This window comes from Phalangium opilio, unplaced genomic scaffold (assembly GCF_054372755.1).
Source record: "Phalangium opilio isolate 3A_F unplaced genomic scaffold, DU_Popi_V2 ptg000003l_1, whole genome shotgun sequence".
Lineage (NCBI taxonomy): Eukaryota > Metazoa > Arthropoda > Arachnida > Opiliones > Phalangiidae > Phalangium > Phalangium opilio.
Window position 1 is genome coordinate 2,855,220 of NW_028324145.1, and position 23,407 is coordinate 2,878,626.

Here is a 23,407-nt window from a genome sequence, read left to right on the forward strand (position 1 = left end):
CAAAAATGTCTCGAGCTTAATTTTTGCTATAAGCTAAAAGAAGTAAAATTAAAATTAAGAAAAAAGGTAATTCTGTATTATTTCCCTGGGGCTGCGGAGAGTTAAAATTCCTATTAAATATATTGACAATTTATTTTTATTTTATTTTAAATCGATAATTTTAGCCGAAGGGAGAGATAGTTTGGGGTGTGGCTACACTCGGCTCTTATGATATGTAAATTATACCATGTCCTTATGTCCATATTATTTCCAAGAAAAGTTCAACGCGACAATATATTTATATTAAAAACTCTCAGCGCTCTTGGCCACCAAGGCTTCATTATTTTAATGTTGCAAATTAACGTTTGTATATAGGAAAGAAAGAGTTGAGTTGGGTTGGGTGTATGTCCGAAGTATATAGTTTATTGGCACCTTAGAGCTTTGCAATTTTATTTGACAAGTTAGGCAATTACCAAGTCTGTAACCAACTATGACTTTTGGGTATCTTAATTTCCATGTGAATTTTAGGTCGTACCATTACGGCGTCATCTAAAGTTGGTTTGACTCGCAAACATACGGAGCCAGAGTTCACTACACGCGGAAGGCTAGCTAACTTGCACTGTCTCTAGCGGTGCTTCTTGGCGCCAGGGATGTATCTAAGATGGCAGCCTTCCCTCCTATGTGTTTGTTTCTCTGTATGAATTAATGGAATCTATATCTGTATAATTCAAAGTCCTGACTGACTGATAATCACCGCCCAGCCCAAACCGCTTGCCCTAGAAGGCTGAAAATTTTCAGGAACGTACTAAGAAAGATTTTTCCAATCCTCCGCCATCTTAATAAATGGCGCCCAGAAATGTAAAAAAATCTTCTCTATACAACAAAGTCCGCTCATTTCAACCGATTTCGCAAATATTTAGTACATTGACTTCCTTTAACCTATAGACGGGCTGAATGGTCTTTTGGGGTCGATTTGTTGCCATCTCTTTACATGGTGACCAAACCCTTCTTTATGGGATAATGTCCGCATGAATAGTATTAAATGTCCCTACGGGCTGACGGGCAACGCCGAGTGCCTTCGCTCCTAGGGTGTTACAAAAATATTAGTCATCAGTAAAATAGACTCATTCTTTATATCATTTTGATGGTAGTTCTTATTACACGCGAGTGACGCCGCGGGTACCAGATAGTCGTCCATATTGCCTTAATGTAAATATTGGCATAAACCGTTTTTATTTTTGTTTATGAATCCTATTTACTATTATTGACTAGAAATTAAAGAAATTTTATGCAAATCTCTCATCGTCACATAGCATTCTGTTGGACACTGATTGAGGAATTTAATAAATTACCATAAATGACATAAAATTAAATTACTATTGATTGGAGCTAGGTAATGCGTTTTTGTCAACAAGGCACCAAATAAGACCATTAACTTTTATAAAATAATTATATTTACGATATATGCTAATTTAATTGCATGCTATAGTAATACAAATCACTTAACATTTTTTGTCGGTCTCTATCGGAGCTTCACAAATCTTTTTGAAAATTTCCAAGACTATAACCGACAATTACTTTATGTGATTGATTAATATAATATCATAAAGGGCATTAAAGGAAATGACTTTTAAATGGGGTTAGTTAATGGCATTTTGGCAACATGGCAATTCCATAAAAATGTGCAAGTACAATAGTGCGATTTTGTTTTATGTAAGCATTCCTTAGTATTTGCTAATTAAATGTTTTACTATGTAATATTAAACGTTAAAATTGCCAAAATTTATCTTGTTCTTTCACAAAAAAAATCCGTTTCTAAAGTCGAATTCTAATATGAAGCTATAAACCGAAAATAATATTTAGAGAAATAAACGAGTATAACTGTAACAAAATTTTGTCAACGTTATGAAAGATTTGATAGTTAAGGTTACAAGGTTCTTGAAGAATATCTCTTTTTGTGCCATTTCAACACCCTGGCAACGCCAGTACATAGCTTAGCTAGTTGTTTTATAAGTATTACATTTTAACTTAATTTGACTTTCACTTTTTCACATATGGTGCATCTTGAAACAATTTTTAACTAAAGTTGTAAGTTTCTCGTGGGAATAATAAAATTTATTAAAAATATTAGAGATGTTTTTTAAAATTTCGTCTGTCGTAGTCGAAAATGTTTCCGCCCACTTTTATAGCTCGTAATTTTCTCATAGTCTCATTAAAATCCGAAATACGTGTCCAAAGCGATTAAAATCGTATTTGGAGAAAGGGTGCGCAGATAGGACCAACCAACAATTTTTCAAAAAATTTGGGAGTCCTCGATCGTCCGATATTCTCAAAACAGTTCCACCCTGGAGTCTCTCGAGTTAATTTATACGGAACGCTTAATTAATAAATATATTTTTAAAACAGTCCTTATTTATGACTTGAGAACGTGGTTGGTTAAAGTTTTGCACAAAGTTTTATTTTTCAGGCGGATATGTAAATGATTGATCACACTTATTTTCCATTTTTAAATCAACCTACGTTTTTATTTTATAATTCTAGAATTAACTTTACATACGTTAACATAAGTATATAATTATCCCAAACAACTTAATCAATTCACCTTCGAATTAAAGATTCGATATGTTTTATTATATTATTCATTGCTTTTTCAAATGCTAGAATAGATGTTCAGTAATTCTCAAAATTTGCATGGGAAATTAACTTTTAGCTTTTAATTATCAAAACCCTGAGCTATGACATTACCCCTTTGTACTAGCAATAATTTTACACCTTTCTGTCATGCACTGCGCCGTTTTGGGGAGCAAACAGTCTACAGAGAAGAGTTTAATGAAAAAAAAATTTAAAATGAAATGAAGCAGACGAAAATAATTGATTATCGCTCGTAATCCAAGTATATTATTAGTACAAAGTGAGCTATGCTTACCTAACAGTGATGAAATCTTCGAGGAGTAATTTCAGCGTCCAGGGTTTGAAATTAAATAATAATAAATAGTTTCTCATTCAAATTTGACAAGTAATAGTTATCGATTCTAGTATTTTTAGCCGTAATGAATGATTTAAATCCAAGAACATTTTATGTCTAACCTTTCCTTTATAATCATCACAAAATATATATTTATTTTTCGAACAGTCAGTTTTTCATATTTCACTAATTCAAAAGCATCACTAGAAAAATCAAAATCAAATATTAACTTTTGTAATTTCCTTATAGACCTTAAGTTGTCAAATAATACATTCTTTTGTCATTGAATTATTATGATAAGATCCCTCCGCGGTAATTTTCTGCCCGCTGACAATTAAAGGTGTAAGAAACGTACCTCCTCAACGGGATATATTCGACGTTAATTTGAAATATGTACACGCCTTTTTGAATTGATCAAATTTCTGCCATTGGAAACGCGTCAATACTAATCACTACGGGAGGTCTCTACTATCGATTAAATGACGTCATTTATTTTAACAAGTTGTAAAGAGTCCCCCCCCCAGCGAGTAGGGGGTCCTTATTCCTTGTTACTATACAGAATAGTCAAATAGATGTCAAATTTGATTCGGAATAAATAGAAATTTTCTTCAAATTCATTTAAAAATTTAGCTTGTGGAACTTTGAGCTTACTGACATTGATAAACTTGGCTGCTTCTTTCCTCTATTAGTAAGATTTCAAAATCTTTTCCGCCAAATAGTTCATTTACCGCTGTTATTTCAAGAACTCTGAAGGGTTAGGCCACCAAGAACGTTTTGTGATTTGACATGTTTCCATTTCAATCCGAAATTTTGAAGCTGTAACTTATAGCTTTTATGCCCCCTATAAGTTGAACTATAACCTCATAAGATTCTATGCTGCATTAACTGAAATTTGAGGTTGCAGGAATGCATCTAGCTAAGAGGAATCATTGTATATCCATTTTTTCAACGTATCTAGGTGAACTTTGTGGAAAGAGCTACACTCATCAATATGTATGACAAATTTTACCTCGAGTTGCTATCAACGAATGAAATATAGTTAGAAATACGTCAGGTCCATAAAAACTGCATAGAAATTAACGTTGGAGATATGGGGACACAATGATTACTAGTAGCTGTATTTATTCCTGGTTAAACTAACAAAGAACTTGAAAAAACAAAGATATGTGAACAATATAGATCGGCTGAAGTTTCATATATTCAGATTTTCAGTTTTAAAGACATGATAATTATTCGAAAATATTACTTTTTCAATAACACTTTCATTTGCCCAATATAATTTTCAACATTATTTATACTTGACTTTAGATATTATTTGTAGTTCTGGAAGGAAATTGTCTTTTAAGTGATTTTTGAAGCGAAAGTGGTGTTTAATTTAGACTAACATTATTTTTGCTACACTTGATAATGTGCAAAATGGAGCTTAATATGTTATGTTGCAAAATTGAAAACATTTCAATCATACCAGAAGGGGATAATAGAAGAAGGATGACACTCTGTATCCTCTTAATACTTTAGTTATGTAACGTCATTCTTCCCGTTAGATGAATTCTATAACGGTTTGGAACTATATCTCCAGAAATCAACCCACAAACCTTGATTGTCTTGACGTGGGACAAAAATCCACGAGCGAGCCTTGCCAAATAATTAAACGCAATGGAGTAATGATGAGGGAACTATTTATCGCGTATGTGATTCGGTTTAGTAATCTTGCTCCAAATGTTCCGATGTTGGGAAGAATGACGTTACGCTTAAATTTTCCAGTCAAACGAGGAGGTCACTGGACACATGTTCTATAAGATTTTTTTCTTATTTCCGGCCTTGTGCCGCTTTGTGGTACACTTCTCTCGAAGAGAAGTATTATATACTTCAGGTCATACTTATATCAACACTGACCTTTTATTGGAGGGTGTAGCTATGGATTACTTACTGAAAATGCCCCATTTCATAATTTAGCTTAAAATTTAACCCGGTTATATAATTTAGCTTCGTTACCTTGAAATGTTACAGACTAATTGACAACTTTCGGGTCAAACGAAGCGACCTTATTCTTCATAATCCCACCTAAAAAACGCGTGAATTAAGAAAACAAAGGGAAAATGTTAGCGATTCCATTCTAATCGGGTTGCTCGCAACTTGACCCCGATTAAACTTAAATAAAATTAAAATATACTAGTGAATTGAACAATGGAATGTTTTTGTAAAAATGGCCAATGAAGAATTGAGGTTATATAGAAAAAGAAAGTTTCTTAATAACTTCTAAAGACTTATAAAATTCCTTTAATTATTCTAGCGACAATTTATTCTTGAATGGTATTAACGTAATGCATTTAACAATTAAAAAATGTAAATTTTCATTTTTCAGTTTGGGTTTTTAGTTTTTGAGGTTGCAAGGCTGAAAGTCCGAATGTTTTATTTTGAAGTTCATTAATATGATTAATGAATTATTTGAGAATTTAAATTAACAGAAAAAATTAAAAACAGAAAATATAAGTTAAGTACATTCGTAGATATGTTATAGGGTTTACTGTTAAATTAAGTGTAATGCTCGCTGACAAAATCTTGTAGCCCTAAATCACAAGTTAATTTCAAATATAATTAAACATTCCAGTTGAATGTAAATAGTTGTAAATCACTCTTAATACACGTTTATTTACTTTTAAAATAATAGTGGGAAATCGCGGGCCAATATAGGTAGTGACAACAACCAGTTTCCAACGTAGTAAAATATAGCACCTCGTGTATTTTCTTTCCAATAACTTAAACTTGACACTCGAGTTAGTTTTATGATACAGGTCCTATAAACTGTTAATAAGATCTAGTCTCCTGCACGATAAATGTAACTGTCTTAGTCAAGGTACACTTAATTGCTACGCGAAGTATTTCTTCTTAAATCAAGTCTGAGAGACTCTGCTGTTGAAATTTTCAATTAAAATATTATAGTCTCTCCTTAAAGATATAACCAAGAAGTGATATCTAGTTTATTAGAGAGAAATAAGTTGCCTAAGTATTCGCGCGCCATAGCCCGAGTCCCCCTTTCAAAATACAAGGGGGGACTAAAAGGAGGCTGGGCTATTTCGCCTCTCCTCAGTCAGAAAATACGTAATTTTCGTCATTCGTGTTGCGCTGACGTGAGTTTTCAAGAACCAATGATATGCTGGTTGTAATTTAGAGGCGGGGATTAACTCCGGACCTACGTTTGGACTGGAGATAAAGCTGGAAATGTGGCGAATTTATACCTTCTCCCTAATAAACTAGATATCACTTAATCTTCCACGAGTCTCTCTTTTTTTATTACTTTACAAATATTTTAAAGACACCAATGGAGTTAAACTGGCACGTTTAAGTAGTCCTTTGAATAAATCGTTCACGCTTTCTCTTTCTCGGAATGATGGAAACGAAACGGAAATTAAAATGCGCGCCTGGTGGGCCATAAATTAAAATTCGGTATATGTTATGTTACTCCTTTTTTTAAAAAATTCGGTAAAGCAAAAACTTAGGAAATGAAAATCCTCCTTCACAGACGTCTGTGTACGTAGACGTGTCACGATCTACCGAAAAATTCCGAACCCATAATCAGCTCTAATTTTTTTTACCATAACTCGCTTGAATCGCCAGATATTCGGTACTTGCCGAATTCCGACTTATAAACCATGGTGGATTTATTGTGGGAAGAGGATGCCACGGTATTGCAGCACTGAACTGATTTGTACTCGCGCAACTAATACTCGGTCTTCGGCAAGTAGTAACTCGTGACGCCTACATTTCGGTGAATGTTTTCGACAAAGATTTCGTGGGTTATCATTGAATGATATGCTCCAAAAAGAAAAAAAAATAATGAAGTTTACTTCTTATCGCCTACCCGAATTTATTTTATTTTTGACTTATGGTTCCGCGTGGGTTTTTAAGCTTCCACGGATTGTTCATCGAAAGACCAAAAATGCTAGAACCGATTAATTTTAATGTCAAGAAACCCTTTCTTTAATACACTTTTTGCTAATCTCTTTCAAGATTAAGTTTTATAAAAAGTTAATTGAATATTTGGTTTTCGTGTATTTTAAAATTTGTAACTTTGTCGATATTTTAAAGTGTTGGCATTTAGAGATTCGGTATTTGTCGCAAACTGAAACCAAGGCGTTTCCCTTGTGTCTACAATGATGACAGTACGAGTCCCTATGACAGATAGATACTTATGTAATGGTTTAATATTGGTCAAGGTTATTGGGATTGAATTAAAATTAAAATTGATATTATTAATTGACCAGATTCTAACCATATTTTTTTCTTCTCCTTTCAGGAAAAACAAAGAGATAGTGGAAGAATTCTCAAACGGCCAACAAGTACAGCTCCACCAGGATCGCGTCATAAGTGAGATGCCTGAAAGCGAAGAAGGCTGGAGGACCTACTACGAGCATCCTCTGTCGGCTGCTACCACCGCCATGATGAATGTCAACAATAACGGCTCAGCCAATCAAAATCAAAATGAACAAGATCAGAACAACGCTGCTGTTGGACTCTTTTACGAACTCTACAAGTTGCCACCCATGGAAAAGGGTATCGATAAAGCCCTTGCCGAAAAAATATATGGGCAAGATATTTGGAGGTAAGTCCTTACCTGTATTCTCATTAGCCTTTGACCCTTGACCCTAACCCTAACACCCTGGGCTGGCTTCCGAACCAATCAAAATTCGGGCACGTAGGATCATAGAGAGCTTTTGTTTGAGTGAGGACATAATTCACTGCACCATTCTTGAATGCATTTTGAAAGTGGAAATTCACCGGTATGGCGGCCAAAACCGAGTTCAGACTTAAGATGGTGTGACGTAGCATTCACCCAAATAGACCACTTCGATGTAAAAAAGGGGTAGGCAGCAATCAGTACAAGGGGTTGATACTTTGCTATCTCGCACTCTCATGATGCAAAAAGAATACACTGCAGGCGCAAAAAAAACGAGATGGAAGGCAAAGTTTTACCCCTGTGTCTTTCCCTCTTAGTTACATCGAAATGGTCTATTATGAATTTACGATGTCGTGCATCTAGTTATTACGTATCCAAAAATCGTCTGACTTATTTTCTCCAGTGCATCAAAGACATCGCGCTGTGTGACGTAATGTAAATTTTTTCAAGGCTCCACCCCTTTTTTGGTTCGCAATTCTGAAATCAAATATATCTTATTGGGTCGACGTTTCTAACCTATTATAGAAACAGCCTGAAGGCCTATCAGCTCGTATTAATTTCGGAAATTTCTCATAGTTTTAAAAATTCTCATCAAATGACAATTATTTTTCATATGGTTTACTCTTTATATAATATTCTTAATATCATCCTCATCAAATTGTAATTGGATTATAATAACAAACTCCTCGGTTTAATGTAGATATTCCCGACCAAATCTTTCATAGAACCCCAGCTATCGTTGTATCCTGTGTTTATATCACATTATCACGAGTTTACTCTTTTCTCTTATGAATATTGAGAAGTAATTTTGCAAAAGTAAAATCAAACCAATAAAAATTTCGAGGAATTTTAAAATCACAGTCGTGGAAAAATCAATGCCCAGGAAGCAGGAATTTTTGCAGAAACGTTAAGCTTAAATAGTAATATATATAATAAGAAATATATTTCAATCCGCGTCCATCTTGAAAAATGGCGGCCAGAAATGTAAAACAGTTTCTCTAATGAATTACTTCCACGCGTTTCAACGAATTTAACCAAAACTTTGTATACAGGTTCGTTATATCCCATAGACGGGCTTTATTATTTTTTGGCCGCCATCTTTTAAAATGGCGGCTTGAAAACTAGCAAAAATATTCAGGTTAACAACGTCGAGTCCCTTCGCTGCTAGTTTCTTATAACTCAGAAAAACTCCATACAGGACATTTGATTGGTTCAATATTAAAAGATAATATAAAAGTTTGAGAGAGTTAATATTCATCGGTGAATTATACATACAAATATCATAAAAATCGAAAGTGAATCTAATTATTTTTTTCTCTCTTTCTTTCTCTCTCTCGTCAAATATTCGCGAAACCCTTAAAACAGAGGGATTGCGCGTCGCATTTTACGTTTCTAAATGAACCTGTTTCTCATTTAGTTCCCATGGATATAAATTCAATTTTTGGTGGTCCTAAATGTAATATACCACGTCCTTTAGTTTTCTATCTTAGAAATAACGATACCTTCGTCTTTGAGAACAGGTTTTAATAGGAGATTTAAAGCATTTTAAGAGTGCTAACACTGATATTTTTACCTTTCTATAAAACCTTAATTAGTTGTCATGAAAACGAAAGAGAAAGAAAAAAGAGAGGGCATTCGCCTTAAGCTAATTTAAGAATCTTAGATAATGGTTGTTAGTTCTAATTACTCTCATCTTTTTTACCTTAACTGAGTTTTTTTTTGTTTCAAATGTCCCGCCTATATACGGGTAATTCCATTTGAATTTCCAAGCCAAGCTCAAAGTGATAGCTGCACTATTTTAATTTGGGATGGAAATATTTTTTCGAATAGAATATAGCCAAAGAAAGCCTTTATTATTCTCTACGTTATGTGAAATAACCATATTAAAATTTGTGGTTTATAAAATGTTTGGCGACATTATATAAAACAACGTAGTTAGACTGCAACCTGTTGCCATGGTTACGGCATCGCACGCATCACCTTCTTTCATTAGGACACAGTTAAGACGTCATCTATTTTATTTGTTGTTTAATTTTTTTCTATTCTCAAATACAATAAAACTAATTTAGACTAAATTTTTATGTTTTCAAATTTTTAAAACTAACAAAACATTATGGTAGTGGAAATTAAATGCTGTTACTATCCAGGGAAGAGTGATGTATTTTTTAGATCCTAAGGACTTCTGTTCTTTCATAGGATGTTTAACGTCTTACTAATTTCAAAAGTTGAAATTATACATAAGTGACTGTTTGGTCTGACTCTGACCTAACCATTTTGCTCTGTAATTAATTAAATACTCTGACTGACTACTGGCAATGACAGATCGCGATTCGAGAGATCAGTAGACATTAGTTTGATTTGAAATCATGAGAAATTTCTCTCCTTGTGCATAGACATTTAATACATTCACTTAGGGTTCTAGAGAAAACCCAGGTTTTTATTTAATAAAAACCTAGCCCACCGGGTTTTATTGGGTTATTTATGTTTAGCAGTTGCGTGAATTGTAGCATAAGTTTATAAGATATGCTCCATAAGTATGACACTACCTGTACTTCGTAATACTAGAGGCTTACAGCTCGAGCGTTCGAGAACGACACGAGAATTGACTACACTCGGTTTTGCAGTCCATCTTCCCATACTAAACCTTTGACATCGCCTCATCAGGCGTCGCTTTACGAGAATCTATGACGTTTCACCTATGCATCACAATATGACAAGCTCTCAGTAACCAGTCACAAACTTATGGAACATATCTTATGAACTTAAGATTGTAGAAATTGTCACCCAAAAGTCTCGGCTAAATTAAAACAAAAAATAATAATGATATAAAATAATTTTTTTGGAAATTGAAAGAATAATAAATCTTAAACTTTCATTAAAAAGAAATTACTTTAGCATTTTAAGTCACCAAAAATTGAAGATTTTAAACTTGATGTATTTTGTTAAGTGGGTGTTTTGGACGCGAACCCTGGTCAGTTAGAACTTATATAAGAAGGCACGGTTTGTTCAAAATGGGAATGTTCGAACAATTGTATGTTTAGGGCTATCACGCGCGAAGGGAAGTTCTTTTTAATAAAACAATGAATTTAATTTTTTATTTGTTTTTAAAATGGCTCTCGTAACCTTTCATTATTGAAAAATGTAAGACTACGACGACGGATCGAGGCCATTTCCGAATTGGTTTCTTATAATTTTCCCGCAGATATTATCGCATTTGGTTCGGTTACAAATCACCGACTACAAGCTATGTTAATTCCTCTATACTATACTATTATATTTTGAAGGGGTTATCAAAGAGATCATACCGTAGCAACGACAACACGAATTTTTTAAATTACTCCATGAATATTTGAGAATAAATTATAATAATACAAACCCTCCTTCGTAGTTAGAAATTATTCCTTCCATTAGTCTGTACTCTGTATTCTTTACCGTGTGAATATTTCAGGTATGAATGTAAAAATTCACACGTTTGCCTCGTAATAATATTTTATAATTGTTCTATAGTGTTAGAACAATGCATTGACCAATACTATCGCACTTTTAATACAGAAATCACGAATTAGTTCCATTTTCTTGCTGACTGTAATTTATAATGCAGTTACCCCTAGCAGCTTGAAAACCACCAAACATTTTCTATTCCCAATTCCCTCAAATACTATGCAAGGGTGTTTCAAAATGGGTAGTAGGACCAATTACAGTGGTTTCTACGGGTCATTTTTGAGTCGAAAATGTATTTTCTATGACATTTTGACCTAAGGGACACTGTTTACAAAAGTGTTTTACGGTTGACCCCTTAAGAAATTTAAAGATAATGATGATTTAACATTAAATGAATACTGTCCTTGCACGTGTCCTTGCATAATTTCATGATAAAATATTTTGGGCAAATGTAATTTTGATGAAATAAACGAAGATAAGTATAGTTATTTCAAATGATTTATGTTTAGTAATCTTGTAAATGTGGAAAATTTTAATATCTGGTACTTCAGTCATTCCATTTTGTTCACTTATCTTTTACTTCTTCTAGTCTCTGTCCACTAAGACATTTTTTATTAATTTAATTAATGGGTCTTCTAGTCGTAATGTGTGAACGGTGTCCATTAGGGCAACATGTCATAGAAATTATATTTTGGATTCAAAATCGCTCATAGAAACTACTTAACTTCGATCTTACCAACCTTTTGGAACAACCCATCTAAAACTTTTAAAATGTAATTAACATTTTAAAGTCTATGAATGGGAACAAAAGATGACATAATCATCCTTTGAATTTCTCGTATTACAGAATGTCAAGTTAAAATAGACGATTAATTTCAATCAAACTGAACCAAACAGGATTCTTTTATTTAAAAATATAATGTAGGAAAAAAGAGATTGAATTCCCCTTTCATATACAAACAGAAAGAAATCAATTATAAATAAATACACAAAGGAAGATTCCTTTTAAATAACATCGGTAATTAATACCAGGTAATAAATTGATTATTATTACCGGTTTTACCATCTTTTAATTGAAATTCTACCCGCGCAAACCCAGTAATTAATCAATCCAATCTGAAAATATATTCTTTTTAATTTTTTTTTTCAATCGTGAATGTGTACTTCCACAACGACCGGAAGTGGAAAATCTTTTATTCGAGTTCAATTGGTGTTTAAAGTTATTTTAAAAAATACTGTATAAAAAACAATTAGAATCACAGCGCTGCTCTTCGAAATTTTACAAATTTCCTCCAATATTTATAAAAGTAAATTAATAGGAAGCTAATGCATTTGAACAATTCTCTTCATTTGTTTACCACATCGTAAAACCTTCCTGAAAACTATAGTGTTAAAAAAATCGATAACTAAAAATCGTATTTATTAATTTACTTCCGAAGTTCTATTCGAAACGAACACATGTAGTTCAGTATGTCAGGAAAGTAAAGTACACAATACGTTACTTTTTTTTGCCCGTCTATAATTTAACATAAAACAGTTATTTTGTAGTAGATGTTTTTATTTGTAGAATAGCTTCACTTTTAACCGATAGAAAGTTAAAAAGAAATGAAAAAAAGTTATTTTACAATTAAGTGAAATATATTTTTTTTATATTCGAACATGCGTGGTACATCGGAAAAGCCCGGAAAAGATTCTAAAATGAAAATTTCCTTAGCTAGCCGCGAGTTAAAAAGGCGTCCATGCGTAAAAGACAGCCCCTTTTAAACTTATAACCGGTAATCATCGTCTATTGTCGAAAGATAGCCGCTTTTTAGAAAGGTTTTTTTAAAGAATTTTAAAAGTGTTTCTGGGCTTCGTGAAACCTTGAGAAAGATTCCTCCACAAAGTGAGAGTCAAATTTTCTCGGATACTTTAGCAATAGGGAACGATTAAATTAACTGTATTCGCCCAAACGGTTTTTTTTTTTCTTCTTCTGAGGTAAGCCTTAACTGTATTATTACGTTGAGAAAATTGACATTTAATTTAAAGGGGCGGTGTTATATCTACAAGACTAGCATTTTATGTTTATTTTTGCTCACTTTTTTCTATTCTTACATTCGTCGAGTTTAATGTTGCGGATATAATTGCGTTCAAAGCATGTTCACACTTTGAACAATTTTAGTGTTTTCATTTCATTAAAAGTTTTCTAGAAAACTATATTTTAACTTGCAATTTATTATTGCTCATTTTATTGAGAAATGAATCTTTTATGAAGAACATAGTATGAATTGTAAAACTTTCTTTTAATTTTGTTGGTATTAATAATGAGGCGTTTTTGTTGGCCATTTTCCAAGATGGCGTCAAAAGTAAGAACGATACTACCACAACATGTAAAAATCTATAAGAATTTGAAGAAAAACATTCTAGGCCAAAATCTACATTTCCATAATTGATCTACCACAATAACTTTCTATAACATATTTGCAAATATATTGAATAGACCTTGGTCCTAAACTGTGTTTGCAATGTGAACGCGACTTTAAAAGGCGGAAGCGAATGCTGGCACAAGCTATTTTTTGTGTTAGGTATTTTTGCACAAAATATATAGTTTAAGTTGCAAATGGTAACTAACAATTTTGAAATTAAAGTTGATAAAATTCAAATTATCCTAAACTAGTTTGGAGTTGACAAAACACTTCACTTCATAATTATGAGCTTCTAATATTATCCCCTATAGTTAGAAGACATTAAAATTAATTATTTATTTAAAAAAACCACTAAATTTTAAGGTAAGCAATAAATTTGATGTCATCTGACAATCAAACGTCCTGGGGTTAAAAGGTCACGTATAATTTCCTGGTTTGAAAAATATTTGACTTAAAGGATTTTTTAACAAAATGAATTTTAAACTTTTTTTTTAAGTGAAAGGTTTTATTTATTTTTAACTGATTTCAAAATTGATATCATGGAAATTCTGTCAGCGTTATTTTAAATCTTAAGTGTGATAAATTACTTAGTCTTGAAAAATATTTTTGTTTATAAACATTAATTAGCTAGCTGATGATGAATAACCACGTGACATACCATGTCAGTTAATTTCAGATTATGCTAATTTAATTCTCATCAGGTAGGTCACGTTGCAACATTTTATAACATGTGATTTTTTGAGTTATGATTTTGATGCTATCACCTCGTAACAATTGAGTCAACATATTTTAAACATTTTCATGTACAATTTAGCTAGTGTTAAAGGTTACGCCAGAAATAATTGATAAATTACTTAGATGAACTTCAGTCTTGAAGATAATTTTTTATTTAAATTTATAAACATTAATTAGCTAGCTGATAATAAATAACCCCGTGACATACGATGTCAGTTAATATCAGTTTATGCTAATTTCTCATCAGGTCACGTTGCAATATTTTATTACACGTGATTTTTATAGTTACGATTTTGAATCTCTAGCAAATGAAGCTATCGTCTAGTAGCTATTTAGTCATCAACATTTTAAACATTTTTATTTATAATTTAGCTAATAATAAAGGTTTTTTTATTATTTTTATTTTATCTATTTCTGGTCATGCTAATTTTCCATAGAAGTTGCTTTAAAATTGACATTTATATTGTATTCCATTTACTACTCTCGGAGCGCTTTGGAAAAAATTTCACGTTCCATAATAGACCTCGACTTTCCGTTTTCCATTTACCACTGCGTTCTTTATATCAGCTCTGGAAATGATGCTTACATACAATTTATGACGTAATAGAGCAAAAGACGAGCTATCTCAGAGCAGGTATAAATGGAATACGCCATTAAGTCAGTTTAAAACATGCACCCTATTAGCTAAGACCAAAAATTCTCATTTATAGCGCTAAACCACCAATAAATCTTTCTCATCTTCTTAAATATTATTCTTTTTTTGTAAAATAAAATTCAAATCGCAATTTCACACGTAAGTGACCCATAATTTTTAAAAAATTTAAGTTATAATAATTGCTTTCAAGAAAAAAATAATAATAATAATATAATAATTTTTAAAATAACTTTAAAAAAAATGACGAAAAACATTTTTTTCCATTCCTGGAAAAAAATAAATAAATTTACCCACAGAGAAGTTGAATTAAAATGAGAGAGAGAGAGAAAAAAAAGCAAAACATTTTAACATCCTTTTAAAAATACGCGGCTAATTTATCTGCCATTTTATGCGTAAAAACATGAACATTTTTTTTTCTTCTTCTATTCCCGCGATTTACAATAGGAAATTTGGAATTTTTTCTCAGTGTTCAAATTTGACCCCTGAATGACCTGATTCCTCCTATATAGCAAAGATTTAGCCAGGCCAGAGTAACGCAAATTCTAAAAATATAAATTTTTCTGAGAAAATAAATGTTAGGATTTAGTTTCCTGTAGTCGGTAACCTCTATCATCTTGTTGTGGGGATTTTGAATTTCGTCGTCCTGTAGCTGATGAAGTGTACTAACTCTTTGGCATGGCCAGAGTCCATGGTGTACTTAAATGATTTTGATTTTGGTAGTGGTCTAACCTTAAGTTTAAAATTGACAAAGGGGGGATACAAATCGATGCTCTAAGGACATTTCTACTTTCCCTTCTAATTTCAAGTCAAAAAATTTAACTCTGGCATTTAAGTATCTCTTAAAAAGGAAACTTATTTTTTTACCACACGATCTTTCTTTAATATTAAATTGTTATTAAATTGCCGCAATTAGTCCCTTTTTATAAAGAAGCCCTGTTCCCATTTATTAGAAATTGTTAAATATTTTTATTTATTTATTTATTTTGCCGAACCTTTTAATAATAAAACAATACATCGTATAACGGAATCACGCTCGTTTCTCTTCTCTATTAAACTTAATTTTAGTCTAGAAATAATTAACAATTTGTTTTTAAATGTTAATGAAAAAGTCAACAAACGTTATGGATAGTACAAAAAGTTGTTAATGTCAAGTTTTCATTGTTTCTTTGGATGGACTACATAATGTCACGATCCTGATGTCAGAGTGGTTTATGGTGTTAGTATTTTTACATTTCACGAATTTGATATTTTGGTTCTAAATTGGGTTTTTGGCATCGGGTACATCGTAACCTCAGGGGTCATTAATCTGAGTCGTAATACTACAGAAAAACGTTTAGGTCAAGTTTTATTTTTAAGTCGGTTATTAAATATTCTCACTCTGAGTCTTGTCTAGTGGCATTATTTAACACAGGCTATAAAATTATCTTCTTACCACCAAATTTTGGTCATCTTGGGAAAAGTCAAATATTCGAATTGTTTAAAATTAGGTTCTTTGAATTGTCGAAATCCATATTAAAACAAGTTGGAAAACCAAATAAACCTCTCCGAGTTGAGACGCAACTAAGAGGTTTTTCTTAAATAATTAAACAAAAATAATTGATATTAATTATTTTAATCGTCAATAATTTACCTTTATTCTAGTTAAATCGTTTTAAGAAACTTTATTCCTAAAATAATTTTAAATATAGCTATTGTTGACGTTTGAATTCAAGCTTATGCCTCTTTGACAATTTTTAGAAATTTAGGGTACATAAGGCGATTGATTCACAATAAATGACAAGAAAACCCTCAATTGCGTTAACCTTTGGCGGAAGCCCTGCCATTGTAATCCTAGCCGATCGCCGCGTCCTTTAATCCTAACGATGGGAGTAGAAGCAAAAAAATTGCTTTCTGCGAACACGTTTACTCCTGTTTGCAAACTACGAACGCGTTGACAGACACAGACACGTCCAGTGTAATACCTCACCGTGGAGTCATCGTCACTCGGAGTTGAATTAATATTTAAAATCGGGAAAAAGGAGTGACATGTAACTTTGAAAAATTTTAGACAAACTGATGTAGCCCATTTCCTGCATATAACAAAATGAGTATCATATCATTAACCAGCTGACGCGAGCCAAAAGATGATTTTTATCATCTCTTGTTAAAGATTAACGGTGTTTTATAAAAGCCGATTGACGTGGCATTGAGGATTGAACGCCTCCAGGCAAAAAGTCTTACTCCTTGTAAAAATTCTACAGAGAATTCACTTCCTATTAAAACCCATCTAGGAATTAACTTTGGGGTTTAAAGAATCATCAAATTTGTTTACGAGTTGTTGTTTTTCAAGTTTTTATAATCGCGGCTTCTCGATCATTTCAAAATTCACGTTTTCGCCGACTAGTTTTTTGATTAATTGAAAGCGGATCTATGATACGCGGTTTACGAATCCGTCTGGGCAAATCAATTTATTACCTTACTGACTAACAGTTCGTATATTGTAGTTGATTGGCGAATTGCATTACGGCTAAAGATGTATAAGCTTTAAGAATTTAAGGTCATAGGTGAAGGTGTAACACGCGAAACGGATCTTAATACAATAATAAAATCTAGTTTTATTTTACATTAACACAAGGGCGCGAAATTTTGACACTGACTTAATTACAAATTCAAGGTTATTTAAATATTTCGGTTTATTTAATATTTTAATACTTTGCATACGGTTAGTTATTATAATGGAAATGGTGGTAGTGTTATAATAAGAAACACTCAGCTTAAGCTAGATTCCCACTTGACCGAAAAAACACGGCGGAAATCACGCAGTCGACGGTAGAAATTTTAACTTACGCCGGCGTTCGGCGGTAGACCGTTCACACTACGACTGAATTTTGAGTTCGGCGGTAGATAATTTTGGGTCACGTGACAGATTTGAGTGGTTTCCACAACATCTCTTTCGCACTCTGAATTGGTATCTTTGTCCCCTTGTCGCTTCGATCGTACAAGAAGGGCTATTTTCTAGCCTCCTCACTAAATTATTTCCTATTAACATCTAATCTCTTTTTACTTTCATTAGTTTCGTTTTTCTTTCTTGGTGGCATGTTTAAGCTAAGCCTTGGTCAACCACAAAAAAATGGCGGCTATAAAATCTATCTCGCGTATGCGTGCGCACTTGAAATTTATGACGTAGTCAGTGGGATAATTTCATTGGCTGAGACACCGGCGTAACGCCGAGCACGACCGAAAAAATAGAACACAACTTACGCCCGGCCGAACGGCAATTCCGTCGGGCTCGGCGTAAAGATTTTTCTGTCGAACCCCTTTCTGCCGGGTTTCCGTCGTGTTTTCGGTCGAGTGGGAATCTAGCTTTAGTCTGTCTGTTAGTAACGCGCCGTCTGTCTGTTGGTAACGCGTCGTATATTTATAGAAGATTCTGATAAGTAAATTTATCATTTAACCGATTAACGTAACGCGAGATCTATTAATAACGATTTCATTAGATTACTAATGTTAATATGGGAATAGGCTCCTGTCATTCCGACCAACGCTTATTTGTTATTCCAAACTGGAAGCTCTAAAAGACGTTTTTCGTCCAAATATATAAAGATATTTCTGGTAATTTGGTCTTCCCTTCCGCTGCTTGTAATTTATGCGCGTATATCTTTTATTAGCGTTCGTAAAATTTATAAAACGACCCCTTACTGAATTAAAGAACTGTCATTTTCTATTCCTACCTTGAGAGAGCGAGCGAGAGAGAAATAATATATTAAAGTAAGTTCTTGCCGCTGGCGTCGCCAACCCTAGCTGAATCTTTTGCCGATGAAACTCTATAATTATCATACCTTCATCATCTTCCGAATTCCCCCAAGCTCTACCATCGTTTTTTTATTAATACCTCTCCCAGAATTTAGGAGAATTTTAAAGGGCCCGTGATACGTGCTTTCATATATAGCAAATTTAATATAAGATTTCTTCCACTTTTGTTTTGGATTTTCAGATTTTAGCGGGAAAGTTTTTGTTTATTATTGGTGCAATGTTTGTCAGGAAAATTCAGGAAACGTTATGGAATGCAAAGACAGAGTATTTAATAGATGATTTGGGAGTTTTAAGAAAATCATAAAAGATTAAACAGGTTTCCTTCGTTGCAACGTCATCAGGAAAAATCAGGAAACTTCATGGAATGGAAAGAAAGTGTATTTAAGTGGATGATGTAGGATTTTAAAGAAAATCATTAAAGATATCTGATTTCATTGTCAGCAATGGTTTGAAATTATCAGGGCAAAGGAATTCTTTAGAAGTTTCGGTTACTGGGCAAGGTTTGTTGCTGCGTTTGTCAGTAAAAATCAGGGAAAAGTAATTCGTGAAAGACATTAGCTTTCATTGCCAGCAATGGCAGAAATTATCGAGGCAATCCAATCCTTAAAGGCCGGGAAACGGCGAAAAGGGTTCTTGTCAAACTGTAAACCGTGCATCGAACTAACAATGGGCGCCCGTGCTTCAAACTTTTTAGGGGTTCTTGTCAAACTGAAAGCCGTGCAAAGCAGTTCTTGTCAAACTGAAGATAAACAATGGACAATCTCTTAAATATTGTTTCCCCGACTTTTTGCATCCCCCATTTAAGAGACTGTCCATTGTTTATCTTCAGTTTGACAAGAACCGCTTTGCACGGCTTTCAGTTTGACAAGAACCCCTAAAAAGTTTGAAGCACGGTCGCCCATTGTTAGTTCGATGCACGGTTTTCAGTTTGACAAGAACCCTTTTCGCCGTTTCCCGGCCTTTAAGATGATAAAACAATAAAAACGCTTATTCACTTACACTTTAAAGATACTTGGGTACTGTTCTTATAAGACCATTATGACGATCCTAAAAATAAAACACCGATTTTTTTCATCAGTCCAATTAAATTCAGGACGTAATCAAGGTTTTTATATATATTTACCTAGCATCACCCTCCGAGAGACTCTTAATACCAAATCCCCCCCTCGTCCATTAGAGGGAGATAAATCCCAAAAAGTCATCTACTTTTTTAATACAGAATCATTTAATCTTACAGAGTACATCCGAGAGGATTTTGACCCCTGGGGGCCCCTTACTAACCTCTGCTTAGGACTTTTTATTAAAAGGAAGACTATTTGAAATTCTTTATTATCTTTGGATAATTTTTTTCTTTTAACATATTTATCATTCATTATCCATCTATATTTCGCACGTACCTAGTTTAAGGGCTAATTTAACTGAGTTAAATTGAATTTATTCAGGTAGCGAATTAATTCTCATTATTTGTCATATTGATGTATGCAGTAAACGTTTGACCCGATAATTAACCTTTCCCAAATTTTGATTTATTAACAAGGAAAAAATAATTATTTAAGTTCTTTATAGGGAAAAATCGAACTCATATTTTTTTAACTTTAAATCATTCATTTCTGCTAAAAATGCTAGAATCAATAACTAGAATTAAATTAATTAGCTTTTAATTAGCAAACACTGGGCGCACGCATTATCCCTGGAAGATTTCACCCCTGTTGCTAGTGCAAAGCTTTCTTGCCAAACAGAGAAGGAATCTTCCAGGGGTAATGTTAATTTAAAGCTAATAGTTAATTACCCTTAAAAATGTGAGAATTATTAGTTATCGATTCTAGTAATTCTAGCAGTAATGAATGATTTAAAACGAAGTAAATTTTATCTTGAATTTATCTTTTAAACCTGACTTCGACATAATTTTTTTTAATATTAGTATTTGTTACTTTGCTTGATATTGGGTGTTAGCGTAGGAATTTTGAATAACTGACTCGATAATTCAGCATGCTCGTATTTTAAGTGCTCATTATAATAAATTTAAAATAATTTCCTAGGCCATTTAATCCCATTAATTCCATTCCATTCAAATTAATTTAACATTACCAGGCTGGATTATTTAAATAATAATATATACAAAATAATAATATATACAGGGTGTTCTAAAGTAAGTAGAGTTGGTTCTTTGAGTCGATAATCTTCTGTGGCATTTTTCCCAAAATGGTTACCGTTTTCAAGTTATGATTGGATTTTTTTACGGATGATACCATTATTAAATTGAAATCGCCTTCAGTTTCTTACTTAAATTTAAAGGGTTAAAACACTCCAATCATAACTTGATCAGGGTTACCACAGGTCAAGGAAAACCTCGGAAAATCAGGGAATTTCAAAATGGGCCATAAGGGTCAGGGAAAGGTTGGGGAATTTGGTTAAATTCTGCGGTTCAAACAACAAATGCAATTGATTACTTATATTTAGAATAATACACTAATGGACCTAAAAACGTCAGGGAAAATGTTAAAAAAAAGGTCAGGGAAACGTTCAAAAGCCAGGGAATTTAATCTGTAAATTTCGTGGCAACCCTGTTGAAAACAGTGACCATTAATGCAAAAAAATGTCATAGCAGTTACATTTTCGACTAAAAATCGCCCTTATAACTTACTTTCCTTCGGTCATTACATCATTTCTATAACACCCTGTATATCCAACCCACCCACGAACGAAAAATTAAACTTTGATTAATATCAGTATGTATGACTGACAATACGTTGAACTCCGGCCTGTCTTCACCTTTCTGGTAACTTAAATTCAAAATTAATATTCTATCCTTGCTCAAATGCGATTCTTTATAGGAACGAGAGTTTATTGTTAACTCCGCAATCAAGCAATTGCTAAGCTGCACGGCCATTTAAAATGCCATTAACGCCGCTATTTCAACTATTTTTCAAAGAAATTTTTCCGAGTAACAAATAAACGATTTTTATTAAAGTATTATTTAATCCTAATTTTCTTGTCGGTCATTGAACTTCCATATAAAGCGAAAGAAAAATATATATGAACATCGCGCATCTTTGGAAAAATGAATATTCTCTCATTTTGAATTCGAAAGATGTACGTACGATGTTGTTACCTACCTATAGAGGTTAGTTCTAATATCTGGCGGTTGAATTTCGGCCGGCCGGGTTATGTCAGAAGAAGCTCGGTTAGAAGAAGGAATAATTTCAAATTATTACCCAGAGGGGGAAATTTTGAACTTTAACCCTCATCGTGAACGAAGTACCGTCGGCTTCGTGATTGACCTATATGTAAAGGGTAGGGACCGTATGGTAGGGCACGGTTAGTTGCTGCTTACCTATCGTATGTCTAGCGTGATTTTCAATCTATTGAAATTGTTTACTTATAAATTTCGTAATATCAGACTTTTTAAAGGGCGGATGAAACGTTGCGTATAACTAAGTCTGCTTCCTCATTAAATATAAAATCTATAGCTATTTGGGTTAAAGTTCTGACTGGGTGATAATGAACGCACAGGATAACCCGATTGAAGGGTGCTGAAAATAAGCAGGGATCACAAATTTTTGTGCTCACTGAAATAAGCCTCTTCTATGTAAAAAAAGGGGTAGGCATACAAGGGGGTTGACCCATAGTCGTCTCTGTGCACTCTCTGAACACAAAAAGATAACAGCGCAGGCGCTGAAAAGCGAGATGGAAGGCAAAGTTTTACCCCCATGTCTTTCCCTCTTAGTTATATCAAAGAGGCTTATTTGCTTAAGCAGTAGATAGCACCATCCGAGGCCATCTTGAAAAATAGCGTCCGCGCGTTTCAACCGATTTCACTAATATTTAGTCCTATAGACAGGCCTTTGGCTTTTCGCGTTTGATTTGCCTCCATCTTTTAAAATGGCCTCCAAAACGTATTAAAAATTTTCAAACGAGCTGACAGGCAACTCTACTAGTTTTGTATAAACACAAATTTCTCTCAATGGGATGACTCAAAACACTCGCGTTTTACTACACCTTTAATTTAAAGTTTTTCCTTCACCAATTTAAATAAAATTGGGAAAAATAAATAAAAATTAGGTCTGAACGAGGCTCTTTTTTCCCGTAATTTTTAACCTTTTTGTTTACAAAAGTCAAGCGTGTCAAAATATTCTGGGATAGGATGTACTTGCAAAAAACGTTTTGTTTTAGTATTTTCAGTTTTAATAGGATTCATTCTTTTTTACTCAGCCTGTATTTTTTTTCTCCGCCAGTAGGGGGCGGACGGATACGTATATAGGGTAAAATAATGCGAAGAAGCCTCAAAAAGAATAATTAAGCATTTTAAATAAGAAATTCATTATAACTAATGGTTTATAAAGCAGTCGGTAGCTAGATGTATCACGTTTCAAAAAACCGGTGTTTTCTTTTCGCAGAAAAATGCAAAAAGGGAGAATACATTGTTTGCTTAAAAGAGCTACCTAAAGGCTAAAAGTATTAAAAGTTAATATTTTTCTTGGCCTCTCTATGATATAATCCGAAGTTTGTGGCAGCATTTAATAGAGGACAATTTTATCTATCACACCACTAACAGTTATGACGTCCAAAAGTTAGTCTTTGCAATGTGACCGTGAAAATTAGTTACAAAATAATTATTTTTCAAACCTTATTTACTCGAGCCTTAATTACTGTAAACGCAATTAGTTACGACACCCTCAATCATTGAAGCCGCGTTTATACTATAACCTTTTGGTTTTAACCTTTTAATGTAAATATGTGAAAGTTTGCAAGAACAG

The 23,407-nt window shown here is 33.2% G+C and overlaps 1 protein-coding gene and 1 long non-coding RNA gene across 7 annotated transcripts in view; one reads left to right on the forward strand and one right to left on the reverse strand.

Moving 5' to 3' along the window:
* The window catches only part of grh (grainy head), a 280,993-nt gene that overhangs the window by 157,875 nt on the left and 99,711 nt on the right, over nucleotides 1–23,407 (forward strand). For all 6 annotated transcript variants that reach the window (XM_089835503.1, XM_089835465.1, XM_089835483.1 and 3 more), the window contains one exon: nucleotides 7,242–7,547. In XM_089835503.1, the coding sequence (XP_089691629.1) occupies nucleotides 7,242–7,547 (306 nt within the window). The remainder of the gene's footprint in view (nucleotides 1–7,241; nucleotides 7,548–23,407) is intronic.
* LOC149717114 (uncharacterized) lies at nucleotides 2,592–2,972 on the reverse strand. The gene is made up of 2 exons (XR_016365875.1): nucleotides 2,906–2,972; nucleotides 2,592–2,791 (listed from the first exon to the last, which is right to left on the reverse strand). It is a non-coding gene; the product is annotated as an uncharacterized LOC149717114 (long non-coding RNA).